This window comes from Rhinatrema bivittatum, chromosome 2, assembly GCF_901001135.1.
Source record: "Rhinatrema bivittatum chromosome 2, aRhiBiv1.1, whole genome shotgun sequence".
In the NCBI taxonomy this organism is placed as follows: Eukaryota; Metazoa; Chordata; class Amphibia; order Gymnophiona; family Rhinatrematidae; genus Rhinatrema; species Rhinatrema bivittatum.
Genome location: NC_042616.1, coordinates 298,079,155 through 298,098,410, shown reverse-complemented (window position 1 = coordinate 298,098,410; position 19,256 = coordinate 298,079,155). Strand labels below are relative to the sequence as shown.

At 42.2% G+C, this 19,256-nt stretch overlaps 1 protein-coding gene across 6 annotated transcripts in view; it reads right to left on the bottom strand.

The window, feature by feature from the left end:
• The window catches only part of MYRIP (myosin VIIA and Rab interacting protein), a 627,821-nt gene that overhangs the window by 43,446 nt on the left and 565,119 nt on the right, over positions 1–19,256 (bottom strand). For all 6 annotated transcript variants that reach the window (XM_029589668.1, XM_029589670.1, XM_029589666.1 and 3 more), the window contains exons 14-15: positions 11,601–11,705; positions 10,449–10,509 (exon numbers count right to left, since the gene is read on the bottom strand). In XM_029589668.1, coding sequence (XP_029445528.1) covers positions 10,449–10,509; positions 11,601–11,705 — 166 coding nt within the window. The remainder of the gene's footprint in view (positions 1–10,448; positions 10,510–11,600; positions 11,706–19,256) is intronic.

The window sequence follows — 19,256 nt, the reverse complement described above, 5'->3', positions numbered from 1 at the left end:
AAATCAAAGTGATAAAGCTTCTTGGAATATGAAATATAACATGAAAGTGATTCCCTTGGAGTCAAGTACACCAAAAATTAGTAATCCAGTTAAAAAAAAACAAGGAAAAATTGATATAGTCATAAAACCTGATACTTTATTAATCAAGCCCACTAATATAACTCTTGAAAGTTTATGGAATTATATGTCCAAATTAGATACATCAATTAATAAACTAACGGAAGTTGTGATGAAAACTTCAACCTTCTCGGTTTTAAATACAGCTGAATTGGAGAAACAAAAAATTAAATGTGATACAATGGATAAAAAACTACTTCAAGTAGAAAAAATTCAGGCTCAACAGATTGTTGCAGGTGAAGAAGTAACAGAAGGTTGGAAAATTTAGAGAATATGATTAGATCATTAAATATCAGAGTTAATAATTTTCCTATTTTGAAAAAGGTTAATCCTATGGAAGTGTTTAGGACTTATCTGATACAAATATTGAAAATACCTGAAAAATGTATGCCTGTTATAATAAGAGCATTTTACTTGGGAGGTAAAAGAGGTGGGATAGATCAAAATCAAAAAGGTATGAGTGATAAAAGAACTGAGAATACTGTGGATTCTATTGATATATCAGATTTCTTGCAGAAATCTCAAGAAGAGATAGAAATAAAGATAAGAGGGATTTTGTTAGTTCAAGTAGCATTTTCCACTGATAAAGATATTATTATGAGAGCTTTCTTCAGAAATAGAACATCTATCTTTTATGGGCAAAATGTTTGGATGTTCCCAGACCTCCTAAAAGCTATACAATTATGAAGGAAAATTTTCCTTCAGTATAGAGAGAAAGTTGTGGAAAAAGGAGGTTATTTTAATTTGAAATACCCATGCAAATGTATTGTAAAACTGAATGGAAATAACTATGTATTCACTGATCCTACAGGTCTTAAGAACCTTCTTGCATAATAATGACCGGAATAGTGTATAAAGAAGGATCTAAATAATGCAAATTTGCTTAAGTTCCGTTCAGATAGTAATATTTTTCACTTGTTTCCTTATTTACTGAGTAATGATATTTTTGCTGATTTTTTTGTTTAAATTGCTACATTATTCGATTTTGTTTACAAGTATATCATTCTCAGTTTAATTTCAGTTGTTTTATTTGTTGTAATTTTTTGAGAATAAATAAAGAATTAAAAAAAAAAAAAGAAAAGCAAGGGTCCCAATGCAGATCCCTGAGGCACTCCACTGCCCACTCCCCTCCACTGAGAAAATTGTCCATCCAATTCTACTCTCTGTTTCCCGTCCTCTAGCCAGTTTGCAATCCACGAAAGGACATTGCCACCTATACCATGACCTTTTACTTTTCCTAGAAGCCTCTCAAGAGGAACTTTATCAAATGCCTTCTGAAAATTCAAGTACACTACATCTACCGGTTCACCTTTATCCACATGTTTATTAACTCCTTAAAAAAAGTGAAGATTTGTGAGGCAAGACTTGCCTTGGGTAAAGCCATGCTGACTTTGTTCCATTAAACCATGTCTTTCGATATGTTCTGAGATTTTGATGCTTAGAACACTTTCCACTAGTTTTCCTGGCACTGAAGTAAGGCTAACCGGTCTGTAGTTTCCCAGATCGCCCTGTGGAGCCCTTTTTAAATATTGGGGTTACATTAGCTATTCTCCAATCTTCAGGTACAATGGATGATTTTAATGATAGGTTACACATTTTTACTAATAGGTCTGAAATTTAATTTTTGAGTTCCTTTAGAACCCTGGGGTGTATACCATCCCAGGTTATTTACTACTCTTCAGTTTATCAATCAGGCCTACCACATCTTCTAGGTTCACCGTGATTTGGTTCAGTCCATCTGAATTATTACCCATGAAAACCTTCTCCAGAACGGGTATCTCCCCAACATACTCTTTAGTAAACACTGAAGCAAAGAAATCATTTAATCTTTCCATGATGGCCTTATCTTCTCTAAGTGCCCCTTTAACCCTTCAATCATCTAACGGTCCAACTGACTCCCTCACAGGCTTTCTGCTTCGGATATATTTTAAAAAGTTTTTACTGTGAGTTTTTGCCTCTATGGCCAACTTCTTTTCAACTTTTCTCTTAGCCTATCTTATCAATGTCTTACATTTAACTTGCCAACGCTTATGCATTATCCTATTTTCTTCTGTCAGATCCTTCTTCCAATTTTTGAATGAAGATCTTTTGGCTAAAATAGCTTCTTTCACCTCCCCTTTTATCCATGCCAGTAGTAAGACAGATTCATAGCAAAGACTAATAGCAATGTTATAGTATCTAGAATACCAGCCTTATCATCCAATGCAGAGAGGGAGACCCACATGAGAGAACTTCAAGACATCTGGAAAAAGACAGACGGCCACTGGAAATTCCCAGTTTCCAGCTTGTGGGTGAGAAATGTTCATGAAGGGTAGGATTTGTAAATGTTGTTTTCCTATTTTAAAACAATGCTGATCACACATTTAGAAGGTAGTCACAAGTTTAGAGTAATAGAATACCAAAAATTACCTTATGGGAGTTGCTGAGAAAATAGTATGGAATTGTCATGGCTAGTGACAAGATTTTAAATCAAACTGGGGGTCACTGAAAAAAGTTATAAAGATGTATGATGATATATCTTGTCTGCTTTTATGAAATATTTTTTATTGTTAGGTAGCTTTATTAATAAATCTGGGCAAATTCTTATTTTTTGATCCCAACAGTGTGGTTACTTTTTTTTATATTTAGTGTATGGTCGGACCTTGAGATAAACAAGGAATGTCCAGGGAGGACATCTCAGAACCAACATCAGAAAATTATTTTTCACAGAGAAGGTGATTGGTGCCTGGAATGCGCTTCCAGAGGAGGTAATGAAGAACAAAACAGTGAAAGAATTCAAAAGATCATGGGATAAATACTGTGGATCCCTAAAGCTAAAGGATGGAAATGAAGAAAAGAGTGCATGGGGGTAACTTGCTGATGTGGTGGTTACTACCTTTAACCAATAAGCCTTGATACTGTGAATGCAACTCCATCAATGTTCTCTGCATGAACAGCAAGGGGAAAAGGGGAATTGAATTCAGACAACAGCCAATGAGGGCCTCAACTTTTATGGTCTGGGGAAGTGATAAGCATTGGGGTAACCTGCTGGTGTGGTTGTTATTACCCTTAACCAATAAGCCTTGATTCTATTAATGCAGCTCCATCATTGCTCTCTGCATCTACGGCAGGGGGAAAAGGGGAATTGGATTCATACAGCGACCAACGAGGGCCCCAATTTTTGTGATTATGGGGAACTGATGTGCAGACATGGGGAAAAAACTACAGGACTACTTCTACGGCCAAGTCTATAAGCAAAGCACGTGAATTTTCAGGAAGGCTCATCACCCAGTAAAAATATTGCTAACAGTACATTTTTATGGGTTATCATAAGACTCAGGGATACCTGCACAGAGCAGTAGTTGCTACCCTTAAGAGAAACATGGGGTAACGTGCATGGCATAGCAGATACTACTATAAGGTCCTTTTCTGCCATAATGTCTATGTTTCTATTAGGTAGTCTTACACAAAATTAGCTGAGGTGGAGGTTTGGGGTGTGAATTTAAAGATTATTCACCAGGATTTCTTCCCTAGTAGTTTACAATGGCATTGTGAAAGGATGCACTGAGGGGAGATCCTGTATTGCTTGTTTGAATTTTCTTTTTCTGTTTCTTATAACACTCAGGTGGAAGGGGATGTTTTGGGACAGTTCCCCCTACTCACCTGCAGTCTACCCCGATGCAACAAAGAACAATCCTGGAGCTCTTTCAAGTTGCTCATTCTTTATCAGATGCTGACCTTGTTGCTGCTGCATTTGAGGGAGCAGTGCAGTGGCTATTGGTGGATGCAGATGTTTTGTTAAATCCAGAGATCCTCTCTATTATTAAGCATTCTCCATGTTGTCATAGCTGATGAATGCTTCTAATCCTGCCAGAGATGGCTCGGATGGAGGTGCTGGAGGTGTGGCAATAGTCAAAGAGATGTCTTTTGAAGAAGTTAGCAGGGGTGGAGTCTGGAGCCAGAAACAGGTGGAGAATGGAGGAGAGACCTGGAGTATGGACGAGTGTGAATGCTGCCTGTTGATAGAGTACTTTCTTTTTCAGTTACTGTGGACTCCTTCCAGCATCAAGGTGGATTTGCTGATGCTCAGTGGTTAGGCCCTGGATGCCCAGGTCTTCTCCTATCACACTGGGCAGTATCTGGATGATTCTCTCTTCTGTGGAACAGTCTCTTTCTTCTCTAATGGTTACTACTAATGATATCTACAGATGGGTACAGTCTTAGAAAGATTCACTGGTGGCAGTCTCAAAAGACAGAGTTTGAAATAAACTATGGATAAGTTATCATCTGTACAATCTTCTTTGGTGCAGGATAAGATTGTGAATCATTGCAGGATTTAGAATTTAGAAAATACTGGGCGAACTTTAATATTTGTGTTTACTGAATTTTCCTGTTGTACCTATGATATCTCCAGCTGAGTTATTTAAATCTTATATGTGGGATGTACTTGGTATTTCACAAGAAGCAATGTCCCCCATTTGTAAGGTCTTTTTCTTCCTTGTAGAAGAGGGATAGAGGCTGGAAACAGGAGACAAGCTGGGCCTGTTTTTGGATATTTCCACAATTTTGGAATCAATAATGGTGGATGAGGCACGTAGGACCACCTTATTTGTGATGTTTGCTTTTTTGCAAGATCATGATTTGGTTTTTTATTTGTATTTTCATCATACTCACAGACACACACACACACACACAAATATAGCAATCTCACAAGCTTTCTTTTTTCCTTTTTAAAGTAGGCTGAAAAGGAGCCAATATCCTAGGGTGTGTAGAAAGCCTCCTTAGTAGATATACAAAATAGTTTATTTGCAGTTGCATAAACTACTTTGGATGCACAGCAACACTGGGAAAGACAGATAAATTGGAGTACGTATGAAACTTGTGAGCAACAGCACCAGTCAAAACTTCAGTTCTTGCTACAGTGACGTCTACTGGATTATAAGCACACTGACACTGTCTTCCTAAATCAGCTCCCCACACAGACCTATGATATATTCTCCATTCCTAGGCCAAACAAAAGAGGTGGTGGTCGCCTCCTAGCAAGTAAAAAGTGCCTCAAACTTAGACCATTAAACATCAATGCCCCCCCCCCCCCGATTTGAAATCAGCTTATTCAAATCCCAAGAGCTACAAATTTGCTTCATCTATACCCCACCCGGCCTATTGGAACACAACCCATCCCCCCTCATTGAATTTATCTCTGACAACATCAATATAGACACTCCTGCTGTCATTTTAGGAGACTTCAATCTCCATGTGGATTCTATCCCCAATACCTCCTCCTGTGAGACCTTCCTCAACTCTCTATATACCCTTGATTTCACACAACTTATCACATCCCCCACTCACAAAGCAGGCCATACCCTTGACCTTATTTTTGTCAATTCCCATATTCACTCCCCCTACTCACCCGTTTGTACACCTGTCCCTTGGTCAGACCATTCCCTTATCAAGGGAATGGTCTGACCAAGGGACTCTTCTCGATAAAGGCACTCTTCTCGATAAAGCCCTCCACCACACACACCCCCACTCACAGTAACACCATATACTTTAGAAAACCCTGCTCTACAGATGAATTGATCTCCTCCCTCTCTAACTCCCTTAACAACCTAGACCTCTCCAACCCTGATGCAGCACTCTCTTCCTGGAATAACCTCACCACCAATATTGCCAACGAGATATGCCCTCTCATCAGCAAAGAGATACATCATATGCACACAACAAGAAAACCCTGGTACACCCCTGAATTTAAAAAATTGAAAAACGATCTCAGAATTAAAGAGAGAATTTGGCGCAAAAACCCCACCCCAAAGCACTCAGTCATTTATAAATCCGTTCTTCACAACTACAGACTTTCCACTCTCCAGACTAAACGAGACTATTACGCTGCAAACATCCATGACTACCAGTATAATGCAAAAAGCCCTATTTTTATATGTGGCAGACCTCACCAAATCAGCCCCCCTTCCTATCACCGACAAAGAAGCCAACAGTAAATGTGTATATATTCTCGTTGTTTCACCCCCTCTGCTCCACCTTCCCCGTCCCTATTTTTGTATTTTCCTTTCAGTTATATGTAAACCGATATGATGTACCCATGAATATCGGTATAGAAAAGCTGCTAAATAAATAAATAAATAAATAACAAGTTGATATTTTCCAACCAACAATTTTACTCAACAATTCCTACACTGCAATTACCAATTGATTTTCCAAATTTTCAGTATCTGTGACTGGCTGGGGTGACTGAACGCTCAAAAAAAAACCATGAATGGAACATTAGCAAGAGCTGAAGTCTGATGAAAGCATTGGTGCTTAGAAGTTCAGCTTTGAAACAGTAACAAACTTATACCTTAAAACTCACTTCAGTGAGACTGCCATCAATGTTTTAAATACAGAGATACAACAGCAACACACAGTTGCAATCTTATGATATTACATCATAGGGATGAAAAAGAGATAGGAGAACTGTTGAAGGCCTATAGCCATACAATTGTACAACTGATTGCAATCAGTGCCCCAGGTTTCCTGTGGCAGATTTTTCAAGATTCTATGGCAAAAGTTAGAAAATTCTGTGGCAGATTTTTAAAAATTTGTAGCAATTATATGTCAGCTTTACAGAATTGTGCATATATTTACATATTTAAAATTTATTTATTTATTTTACTTTATATAAACACACATTTCTGTGTCCAGTTAATTTATCTAGTTCTTTATTAGAGGGAAAGAGATTTCGGTGATTGGGGCTAGTGAGGAAGGAGGAGAAAGGATTTGGAAATGGGGACAGAAATTATTTCAGAAAATGGAAAGGGGATCGCAGAGGAAGGAAATGAAGACAAGATTGTAGGTAGGAGGGGAGAGGGATAAGTTAAGGAGGCACAAAGTGAGAAGAAGATGGGGGAATCAGGAAGGATATGAAAATTGAATGACAGGAGAGGCGGGAAGAGGATCAGGAATGGGAAGGAGGAAGGATCAGGCATGTGGAAGTAGGAAGAAAGGAAGAATTAAAGATGGGGTGGAGAGGGAGGAGGAAATATTAGGATGGGGTGGAAGATTGGGATGGAGTAGAGAAGAAAAGAGGAACGATGGGGGATGAGAGAGAACAGGAGGGGAGAGTGATCCTGAGATGTTGGTGGGGGGGGGAGGGGGGGAGAGGAAATCTAGAGAGAGGAGAGGGAAGTATTCATCCCCTGGCTCCATCCCTGCTTCCCCTCACATCCCAATCTCTGGCCCCTACCCACCCCTCTCTTCCCTTCTTCCCATCCCATACTCTCTCTCTCCTTTCCTCTCCACACCCCACCCACTCCACCCATCCCTCCTACCCACCATACATATACACACACACATCCACCCTTCACCAGTCCTCCATAACATACCCCATGATTCCTCAGTCCGCATCACACACTCCCGATCTCCCTAGTGCCTTTTCACACACCTCCCTCCAGCCTCTTCACCACACACCCAATTTCCAAGCCCCTTTCTCATAGCTCCTCCAACCTCTCTATAACAAACCCATCCCCTATTACACAAACTCCCATTCCTCTTTCCCATATTCACCTTTCCGCCTCCCCCCGTTTCACAGAACACCCCATCTCCTCTTCCTCTTATCCCCCTGCGCCAACCTTTCCCATCTTACACAAACCTATCTCCTCTTTCTCTTCCCCATCTCTCCACTTTGCTGATTCACAGACCACTCCCTATCTCCTCTTTCCCTTATCCCCCTGCTCCAGTCTCTCCTGTTTCACATAACCTCCCAATTACCATCTCTTCTTTCCCTTATCCCATTTCTCCCCTGTTTCAAACAATCATCCTATCTCCCCTGCACCTCCAGCCTCTGATATCGTAACTTCCTTCCCCCACTCTGCCAATGCTGGTGACTGCAAGGAGAGGGAGGAGAGAGACAGCACGACGGGCCATGTTCTACTCCTCTGCCAGCTGGGCTTGACCATGGCATTCAGCCGCAGGATGTTGTTTCGTGTTCCGCAGTTGAAAGCAGCAGTTGGGCTCAGCTGGTAGAGGACGATGCTGATCAATGTGCTGCTGCTCTCCTCCTGCCACATAATCAATGCACATATGGGGAACAAATCAGGAAGGAGTTTGGCAGCAGCAGTGGCTGCAAACGCCGCCACGGTACAGAAGGCCTTGGCCTTCACTCTCTGAGTAGACTAGTGTGGACCTGGCTTTATGGTCTTCTGTGGCGATTCCATGGGACTGCAAATTTCACGGGATGGGGAAGATTTTGCACATGAATCAATGTCTCAATTATTAAGTGTTAATGACTGATGAAGCAGGTCATGGAAATGACAAAAGCTTGTGTCAAGCTATTAACACATTGGAAATGCCTGTCATCAAAGTCGTTACTATTATTATAAACTCGATGACTTAGGTGATTGACACAGAGATGCAAAACTGTTCATTTCTATCAGTTCAGATGGACTTTCCAAAGTTGATAGTGAGTGATCAAACATAAATACCACCTGACAAGCATTCAACAATCTATATGAAATAAGCTGGTTATCTTAGTTAAGTTCCCAAAAGATTGGTGTACATATCATTAAACCAATATTATATCTGGTACTAATTAACAATCTCTGCCGAGAAGACAATGAGTGATTATGTCTGGAAACTGAAGAGTTACTTTTTCATATAGCCCCTTGAGAATCAGATAAAGATTCAATGAGAACAGCTTACAAAAACACTCTCCAAACAACACACGTCAAAACTTCGCTAAGCAAACGTGCCTTGTCTTCAGCAGGTCCATCAATCTGGAACTCCCTACCTTCTTTTCTCCGGTCAGAACATTGCCCAATCAACTTCAAAAAGAGACTAAAAACCTAGCTATTCGAACAAGCGTTCTAATCATGATAATAAGTCACATCAACGCCTACGCACTAGCAAATAATCTATCCAAAGACTCTCAAACCAAGCTTGAAACATAACACATTACAATTAAGATAATTTTCAGTTTCTCCATCATCTATTATGTTATAAGTTATTTTACCCATGTATTCTGTTCAAGTTTTTAAGACCCTGTTCTATGTAACTTGCACTCTTCATGCATGTCTTTTTCAGTTACAATGTAAACCGAGCTGATATGCAAATTCCGCATGAATCCCGGTATATAAAAATGCCAAATAAATAAATAAATAAATAAATAAATAAATAAAGGGATACTTGCAGAGTTGTGCTGTTCATTTTAAATTGAACTGAGGATTCCAGCTATATCAGTCTAAAACGTTGTGGGGCAGATTTTAAAAAGTTGCGCGAGCGCGTACTTTTGTTCGCGCAGCAGGCGCAAACAAAAGTACGCCTGATTTTATAAGATACGCGCCCGACAGGAAGCCCCCGACAGGAAGCCCCGAGACTTACGCGCGTCCCGGGGCTTTACGCGCGCCGGCGGCCTATGCAAAATAGGCGAGCCGGCGCGCGCGGGCCTTTGAAAATCCGCCCCTGTATGAACAGTGCAAACAAATAATGGACAAACATTTTAAAGATCATATTTTATAAAGCTTTTTTATCCTTTCATGACAACTCGGAAAGGATACAACTTGTGCTACTCCAATCTGGTTTTTAGGGGAGTAAATTCCAAAAGGGGATTTACACACATAAACCAAATCAGTGTTTGAAAAATCATCCAGGGGGCAGTGCGGGGAAGGGTACGTGCATAACTTGTTTACGTGCGCACTTTTCCTGCACATGCGGTAGGCGTTCTTGGGTGGGGGGGAGGGGCAGAGTTGGGGCAGGAGAAGCACTCACACTTGCACTTCCGATTTTCAAAAGCATGCACGTAAATAAGCAATGCAGGAGGTTGGGTGCATGGGCAGGTTAGATGGGCCGTATGTTTTTTTTCTGCCATCACATTTCTATGTTTCTGTGCAGGTACACTTGCTCGGGTGCAGCTGTACATTCTGCACATATGTAGAACATGGGTATTTTCAAAGTGAATTTATGTGTATAAGCCCGCTTTGAAAATGTGGGTTAAAGCCTGCAGGCTGTGGGCTGTTCGTATGTGAGCTGCTAAAAATGACTCTGTTGATGACTACTGAAAAAACAGATGGTAAGCAGGACCCTATATCTGCTAATAGGTATGAGTATATCTAGAACCAGCCAGTCAATGTTTCAGGATATACAATGAATATGAATGAGGTATACAGTATTTGCATGCATGGCCTCCGTTGTATGTATCTCACTGCAGATATCCTGAAAACCTGACTGGCTGGGGGTTCTCCAGGACAGGTTTGGGAACCATTGCTCTGGACTAATGGTGCTTACCAGTCAGAATAGAGCTTAACAAGTGTAATGTTCCAGGGATCTCTTTTTGAAAATTAGGGTTTTTAAAAATTTTTACAAACCTTGCAATGGTGGTGCTGGTAGTTTTCTTCGCTGCTGCCTTGATGTGTCTATGGTTTGCATCTACAAACAAATTATAAGCATTACAATTTGATAAAACAAAATAGCTTATTTTCTCAAGAATATTCTAGTACTCTTACACAAGAGAGTGTGGTCTATAGCTAAAATGCTTTCAAAATGAATATGGTCAAACTTTACTAAATCTTGGTCACTGACAATGAAAATGATGCTTAAAAATTGGCTTTAGTTTTCAAAATATGCTACAGGGTCAGTATATATGACTTTTGACTTGGGAATTATGAAGGATAAGTTCATTAAAAAGGGAAAGGATCTTAAATTAAACCTGAAATGATGCATTTAACTGTGCATTGCATGGCAAGGAAAGGTTTTCCAATTTGTGGTAACAAATTATCTTGGGAGCAACAAGGCGGACAACTACAAGGAGTTGATAAAAAACCTCCTCAAGGCATCCAAACGCCTTGGCTACAACTTGTCACTAAAGATACATTTTTTGCACTCTCATCTAGATTTTTTTCCATCAAACTGCAGAGCAGTGAGCGATGAGCATGGCACGCTTTTCACCAGGACATTGCAGCAATGGAAAACCAGTATCAGGGCAAATGGAACCCCCCCGATGCTTGCAGACTATTGCTGGACAGTGACAAGAGATGTTCCATTTAATGAATACAAGAGACAAGCCAAGAAGAGCTGAGAAGCTACGGAATAAAGACTAAACTATCTACCTACTGTATCTATCTATGTATATATATAAAATAGTTTTTGGCCTTTTGTTTCATAGTAAATTTTATTTCTATTATCCTTTTGTTGATTTAGGGCCTGATTTACAAACGCTTTTCTCCCATTCTGTTTCTATGGGAGAAAAGCTTAGTAAATGAGGTCCATAATTTTTATTTAAGTGTTACATAAACAGGACAGGTGAAATATGCAACCATATATACACTAAACGATCTAAGTTTACAATTTATGATTAAAATTGACCTATCTACGCATTATCTATGCAATAGACATAGATGTAAAATGAAAACACTTAAATATCATGGAAACAGTAGCCAATCAGCTAGTTTAATTGATATATTTGAATTCAGCACTTCAACATCAATAATAAATTTGTATATCAGTGGTGTCTGTTATACCTGATTCACTTGCATTTGATCCCGTTTTCTTGTCAGACGAATACATGGAGTAACATTTAAACCTGCAAGAGTAAGAGCTGAAATCCTACTCTCAATATCTGAAATCTAAAAGCAAAAAGAGAAAAAGACAAAATATAAATAATCATTTCAAGACAATGGAAAGAAGTACTAACTTAAGGGCTTATTTCATCCCTGTATCAGGACTTCATAAATTTTCCAGCAAAAATAAATTTGCTGTCTGCCCATAAGAGCTGATTATTTTGGGGAATTCAGTGGCGTGTTAAGGAAAGAAACAGAATTTATTTTTTGTGTGCTGTTTTTTTGGACTTACTTTTTGTTACCCGCTATTTAACAACAATTTGAGTGTCTGCTTGGTGGTTTTTTGGAGTGATTTGGTGGAGAACTAGTGGTGACGTTCTATCACAACTTTACTAATAAAACAGTTCAAACATGGAATATGGCACATAATACAAATCTCTCTTTGATAATATCCAGAAATCAATTTGGCATAGTAAATCAGTGATTCTGAAGTCCCAACAGGACTGACTGACAGGCTTGGAGTCATTTTAAATAATTATTTGTTCTCTAATAATTTCATTTGCCTCTAAGAATGTTCTAAGTATCCTAGAGGTGGCAAAGTGTTTCCCCAGCTGAATTTGCCATTTATTTTGTCCCATTTTTTATATCTTTTATATCCAGAGTTCGTTTCTGGTGCTCTGAACAGACTTCCTCTAATTTTATCTTTCTAATAAGAGCTCCCTTGGGAGTCCCAAACAGTTCCACCGGTGCCCCCTTGCCTTGGCGGAATGTGAAATGGAATAAATAAATAAATAAATGTTATGTTTCTCTGTCTTTTAATCTTATTTTAATTTTCCTTCTGCTGATGCTGCAATCACCACCTTTTCTTTTTTCTCAAGTCTTCCAAACTCCACCAGGCTAGGCCAGAGATCCCCTAACCTTCAACGACATGTCCCCTGAAATTATTATTATTTATTTATTTACCATTTTTAAAACTATCTTATTCAAACAGGCTCCATGACCTAGGTGTGATGACACGCTGATGTCAGTGAAAATGTGAGCTCTACTCTGTTGCAGTGCCAGGGACTTTCCCAAGGCTGCTGGACACCTGCAGGAGCTTCCCAGCAGCAGTAGCAGCTCTCCAAAGCTGCCATTTTTAAAACTGAGCCGCAGGAGTGTTTGTTTTCTTCTTCTTTACCACCGTGATCCAGGGAAGCAGCAGCACTGCTTCCTGCTTACTCTGCCCCCTCTTGTAATTCTGCATAGCTGGGGGAAGGCACACTCTGACCTCCTGTGGATGCTATAGGCCTCTATTCCTTCTTTGGAGTCCTTTTTTCCTGCAGTTTGAAGTTGCCTCTGTCAATTATGGATGGGCTCCCTTTTTAGAGCCGCAGATATGTTGTTTTTTCCTTTCATTTGTTTTTCTTTTTTCATTTGACATTAAAGTCAACGGTAGAAGAAATGCAGTCTATACTGAGCTTCAAAATTGGTGTTTTCTAATCAATTCTAATGAAACTGGTGGATGATTAGGAGGAGAATTCCAAGGCACCAAGACTGTGGCAAAGTGGCACCATAAATGGCATGAAAAGATGGTTGATGAGAGGAGGACATTAAGATCTGCCCATATGGGTAGCAGTAAAGAGTGACTGTGTCCCGACTCTGGACTGTGCCTGGATATTGTCTTCTCGCTACCTGCCCTTGATTTGGATTGGATTTGGACCTTCTCTTGCCTGCTGCCTGCCCTGACCTTGGACTGTGTTTGGACTCTCTTGTCTGTTACCTGCCTCTGGAACCGGACTGGTCTTGGCTCTGGGCTTGCCCGCTCTGGCCTAAGGTAAGACTGTTGTTCTACCAAGGGATTCACTATCAGTTCCATAACAAAGACACTATGAGAGGTGCAAAGCAGCCACCCACAGAGGCAAGAACACCTCAAGGTGAAGAATTTGGATATGGCAGCATGTCTGAGTGGCAGAAAGACCCCCAAGGTGTAGAATTTGAAGTGTGGCAGCAAGGCTGAATGTCAGAAAGACTCCAAAGGTATAAAGTCTGGAGTATGGCAGCAAGACTGTGTGGCAGAAAGATCCCCAAGGTGGTTTATTAGGAGAATGTCAGCCATGCTGATTGGCAGCAAGACCCCTCGTTTGTACATCTTTAAAAATGGCGTGGGCCATCCATTGCTCCTACCATGTGACAGGGGTCGGCCAATGGCACATATAGCCCCTGTCACATGGTAAGGGCAAAGGGCCATTGGTGCCATTTTGATTAGTTGCAGCCAATGGCCCGAGAGTGGGAGATCGCTCCCGGGACCCCCGCTGGATCACCAGGTACCTTAAAACAATTTTGGGGAGGTCAGGATGGTGGGGGATTTGAACTAATTAAATGTAAAGGGTCAGGGTGGGTTTGGGGGTTGTTTTTTTTGTGTCCTTTCTTCCCGTCCCCCCAAAATGATAAGAGAACCCCATGAAAAATTTCATGGCGTTTTCCTATCGGGTTCGGGGACCCCCCCCGAATTTTGAGGACTTTGAAAATATCGTCTGATATTTTCAATCTCCAGAAAAATGATTCACATCCCTAGTTTCTACTCCCAAGGCTGATAGTGTGGGGAATTACAAAGATATCTATACCCCAAGTCATACAGTGCAGGGAATCGTAAACTGCACAGAGGTGTCAAAATCCCAATGGCATAAGTGCAGTGAATAGCAAACAGCATAAATGGGTAAAAGCCTCCATGGCATACAATGTGAGAAATCTCAAACAGCTCAGGGGTGTCAAAATTCCCTGAGCATGTAGTGTGGGGAATCACAAACGGCAGAGAATTGTTTATATCACCAAGGAGCAGGGAATCACAAGCAGCACAAATGTGTCTAAACTACCAAGGCATACACTTATGTGAATCACAAACAGCACAGAGATGTTAAAATCTATATGGCATACAGTGTGGGAAATCACAAACAGCACAGAGGTCTCAAAACTCCCGTGGCATACAATGCGGGGAATAGCAAACATCATAAAGATGTCAATACCACCATGGCATACAGTGAGGGGAATTCCAAACAGAACAGAGATGTCTATACTCCCAAGGCCTATACTGCGGGGAATTACATATAGCACAGAGGTCTCTATACCCTATCGCATACAGTGAGGAAAACTGCAAACAGCACAGAAGTGTCAAAACCCCCAAATGACTCACAGAGAGGGAAGTATCAAACAGCAGAAAGGCATAAAAACCTCAATAATGTAAAGTGTGGGGAATTGGAAACAACCAGAGGTGTCTATACCGCCATGGCATACAGTATGGGAAATCGCAAACAGCACAGGTTTGTCAAAACTCCCATGGTGTACAATACAGGGAATAGCAAATAGCATAAAGGCATAAAAACCTCAATAATGTACAGTATAGGAAATTGCAAACCGCATAGAAATGTCAAAATTGCCAAGGTGTACAGTATTGGTAATCACAAATAGCACAGAAAAATCAAAACCCATATGGCATACAGTTCAGGGAATCATAAATAGCAGAGGTTTCTATACACCCAAGGCATACAGTGCAGGGAATACCAAACAGCACAGACATAAAAAAACTTCCATAGTGCACAATGTGGGGAATTCAAAACAGCATTGTGTCTAAACCCCCATGGTGTACAGTATGATGAATCGCAAACACCACAAAGGTATCCAAACCACAAAGCAATGAAAGCTGTTGATTCATAAACACCACAAAAGTATCAAAACCACCAGGTCATGGAGTCTATAGCAGCATAAAGGTGTCTAAACCAGCAAGGCATACAGTTCAGGGAATTGTAATCAGCACAAATGCCTGGATAGGTTTTGACAGCAAGACAGAAAACCATATAAGAGGTGAATTTGAAGGAGAAACGTGCATTTCATTTTCTTTTTTTCAACTTTTACTTTTTGCGGGACAAAACACCCCAGTATAACTAACAAATAAACAAGGTGGGAGAAATAGGCTGAGATCCAAACAGCAAACAACATGGAGGTACCAAACCTTCCATGCTGGTACATAATAGGCATGGCAGATAGGCATATTAACAGCATGATGCCCAAGGTGGTATATAAGGGGCATGGCAGATAGCCACAGAAACAGCAAGATACCTAAGGAGTGTGATATGTAGGCAGATTGGTAGCAGCAAGATACCCAAGTTGGTGCATCAGGGAAGGCAAAGCGGTAGCAGAAAGACCCCCAAGGTTGTACATATGGGGCATGGAAGGTATGCATGTGGCAGAAAGACCCATAAGGTATTTGGGGTATGGCAGGTAGGCAGAGTGGCAGCAAGGCCTTCAAGGTGCATTCAGTCATCTTGCCACTCACATGGAAAGTCTGGAAACCCAAGCAAAGGCAGACTGATTTTCAAAAAGACCAACATTTCCATTAACTCTGGCACCAGCCTTGAACAATGAGGGCTCACGATGTCCCCTGCCACTAAAAAGACACATTCACTGGGTATGCTGGTTTGTGGGCAAGAAAGATATCGCTGAGCCACCTTGGCTAGGTCTGGTTAGACTGTCAACTTGTGTGCCCAATATGCCAGTGCATCTGTGTCCATTTCCTCGATGGGCTCTGTGAGATAGCATTTCACAGAAATTCCCGCTATGGTGTACTTTTTTGGGAGGGTCAGAGGGTCTCTCTTGCCAGCTGCTTTAGCTACAGCCTGTGTTAGGAGAGATGGTTCTTTGCAGGCAACATGCCTTTGGCATACTGAGGTGGGAGAGGAAGTGGTAGATGACAGGGTGCTGCTCCTGCTTGCACTACGCTTTGAGGTAGCCACTCTTTCCTGTGCTCCATCTCCACTGCACCTGTGCCACTACTGCTCCTGTTCACATACTCTAGCTATCAGTATCTCCTTCATGAATTTGAAATGCTGGGACTGGAGTGCAAAACTCCTTTTCAACTGAGGATAACAAAGTGTAGCAGGCATGTATGCATTGTTTTCTGTGAGAGGTTTCATCTCTCTTGCACCTGCTGCTGCAAGAAGTCCATAAACTGCAACACCTCTGCTTCTATATCCTCTTGAACATGGAATCCCTCTAACTTTTCCTCCAGAATATTTACTATAAGGATGACCCTGCCTAGGGTGGTGCTTTTGGAATTCATATCCTCTGAGACATCCTCGAAGGGCTTCAGGTTTTGTATCAGTTGCCTCATCACTACTCAATCATGATGCCCTAGGGACAATCCACTCCTATCTCTGTTTCCAAGAAAGATCATGAAAGGGTTGTCTGCTGCTCCACTAACCTCTGTAGCATCACATAGGTAGAATTCTAGTGGGTGCAAGGATCTTGAATCAGATGCTTGTGAGGTATACTGAATAATTTTTGATTTTCACAGAGAAATGTCCCCATCTTCATGCTTCAAAAGGAATGCCCTTCTATTTTACTACTACTCTATCATACTACGCGTGCCAGCCACGGCAGACCCGCAGCTCGGCCACCTCACCTCTTTCAAAGTGATCCAGCACCTGGTCCCCCGTCTCTGGCGGCTGTAGTCCACTGGCTCCACCCTTGGGCCGACCCTGCATCAGTTCCTGATGCTCTGCGTTGGGCCTCTCCATGTGGCCCGTGAGAGACGCTGTCCTGACCAACGCCGTGCCCCTCCCTAGGTGCGCACATGCGCACAGCTGATCCTTTAATAGGGCATGAGGTGGGAACCTGGCCTCAGCCCCGGATGATGACATCGGCTAAGCCCCGGTATTTAAGGCCGGGCTTCGCTCTCTCAAATTGCCTTTGCAACAGGTTCCCTCGCTAGTCGAGTACTCATTGCTTCCTCAGTTCCTGGTTCCCGATCCTGATTGCCTTTGTTCCTGTTTCCTTGTTCCGGTGTTCCTGTTCCTTCATCTCTCCTTCGGATTGCTAACCTGGTTTGACCCTGCATTGCCTGACGACGCCATTGCCTCTCTCCAGTCCCGGACCTCTGCATTGCCTGACCACGCCTATGCTTCTCTCCAGCCTTGGACTTCTGGGCTGACCTCGATCCACCTATCGACGACCAATGGCGGAGGCCACCTAAGTCCAGCCGGCCCCGGCACCCAAATGCTCAACCCGCGGGGAACGAGGGCTGGTGTTGGTGAAGCACCAGCTGGCCTCCATCCATCAGCCCTCTCTGCCTGCCAATGGTTGGGACCCGTAGGATCCTTCTTACAGGTAGCATTAACCCCACCTCGGCCCAAGGGTCTACCTATGGCGCAACATATCAGGTTCTTCAGGAATAGATTCCTGTGGTTCTTGGGCCCCAGCCCCAGGGCATCCTTTATTGCCAGGAGCAAAAACTGTGCAAAGCAACAGATACCCTGAACCACCCCTCTTCTATTGCCTTTACCATATTTGCACCACAGTCTGTCATAAAGAAACCTGCCTGAAGACCCCTACCTCTCCATTCTAACTGCCAACCCTCCAGCATCTTTTTTATGGTAGATAGCATATTGTATAAGATATAGGGGCTATGCATGAACTGGTTGTGCAGCACAGCTTACCATCACTCTGAAGCTCTGTGCCTGCTAGAACTGCTGCCAGCCCCGCCTCAGCCAGGTCCCACCAGTGTGCCATCGGGAGAGGTAAGCATGTGTATGTTGCACCCATTGGTCACAGATGGCTGCGACCTTTGCTGCTCACCTCTTTTTGCCCTGCAGCTCCAAGTCTAGGGAGGATGGCCGCCTAGGCGTCTGCACGCCGCCCACAATGACGTTCCCAGGATGGCGCTGGTGCTACCGGCAGCCATCTTACTTCTGGGGTGACCTAGGGCACGAACGTGCGTGTCTGCCCCCGTCTTAACCGCGTCATGGTGGGAACTAGTTCTAAACACACAGAACATAACAGTGTAGTGTTTGTGCTGATCCAGATATCACTGAAGAAATGGATGCTACTCCCCTCTGCCTTAAGCAGATGTGCCCACATGCAATTATGATACTGGTTGCACAGAGTTTGGATGACCTTCCTACTAAATGTAGGGGACTTTGTAACTGGGGGCTAATACATGCAGTAAATGCTTAAAGCCCATGTTCTCCACTACCTGCACAGACTGTTCATAAAGGATACTGATGCTCTTCATTTCAGCTTTAGATGCTGCTTGCCTCTTGCCTGGGAAAGTGCTATAGTACACTACCTCATTTTATCTATGGTGGTTAGCTGCTTCTGACACAGGGCTGGAGACTGCTAGCCTGCCACAAAATTGGTGGATGGGGCAGTAGGATCAGCTTGGGGAATACTATTTCCCTCTACAACCCTTTTCCTCTCAAATTTACTTGGAGTTGCAGAATCGGTCCCCAGGCTACTACTGCCACCCTCCTCTGATGCCAATGCTAGTGGGTATTGCTTCTGCAGGTGATGTTGCATATCAGCATTTGTGAGATGCCCCACTTGCTTCTCTTGATTGACATTCTTGCTGAAATGAATACAGTGAACAAAATGATGGTCCTTCCTTATTTTAAAGTGCCTCCAAATCAAGGGTATCTTTCACAATGTCTTCTCTATATCCTAAGGGGCTGATGCTAGCAGTAGAGTTGAAGTTCAGGGTGGACCCTCAGGAAAAATAACAAGGGTATCATGCATGCTCTTCACCTGTGCTGCCTGCTCTTTCTTGGGGTTGATCTCAACATCCTCAGTATGATCTCTCTCCCCATCACC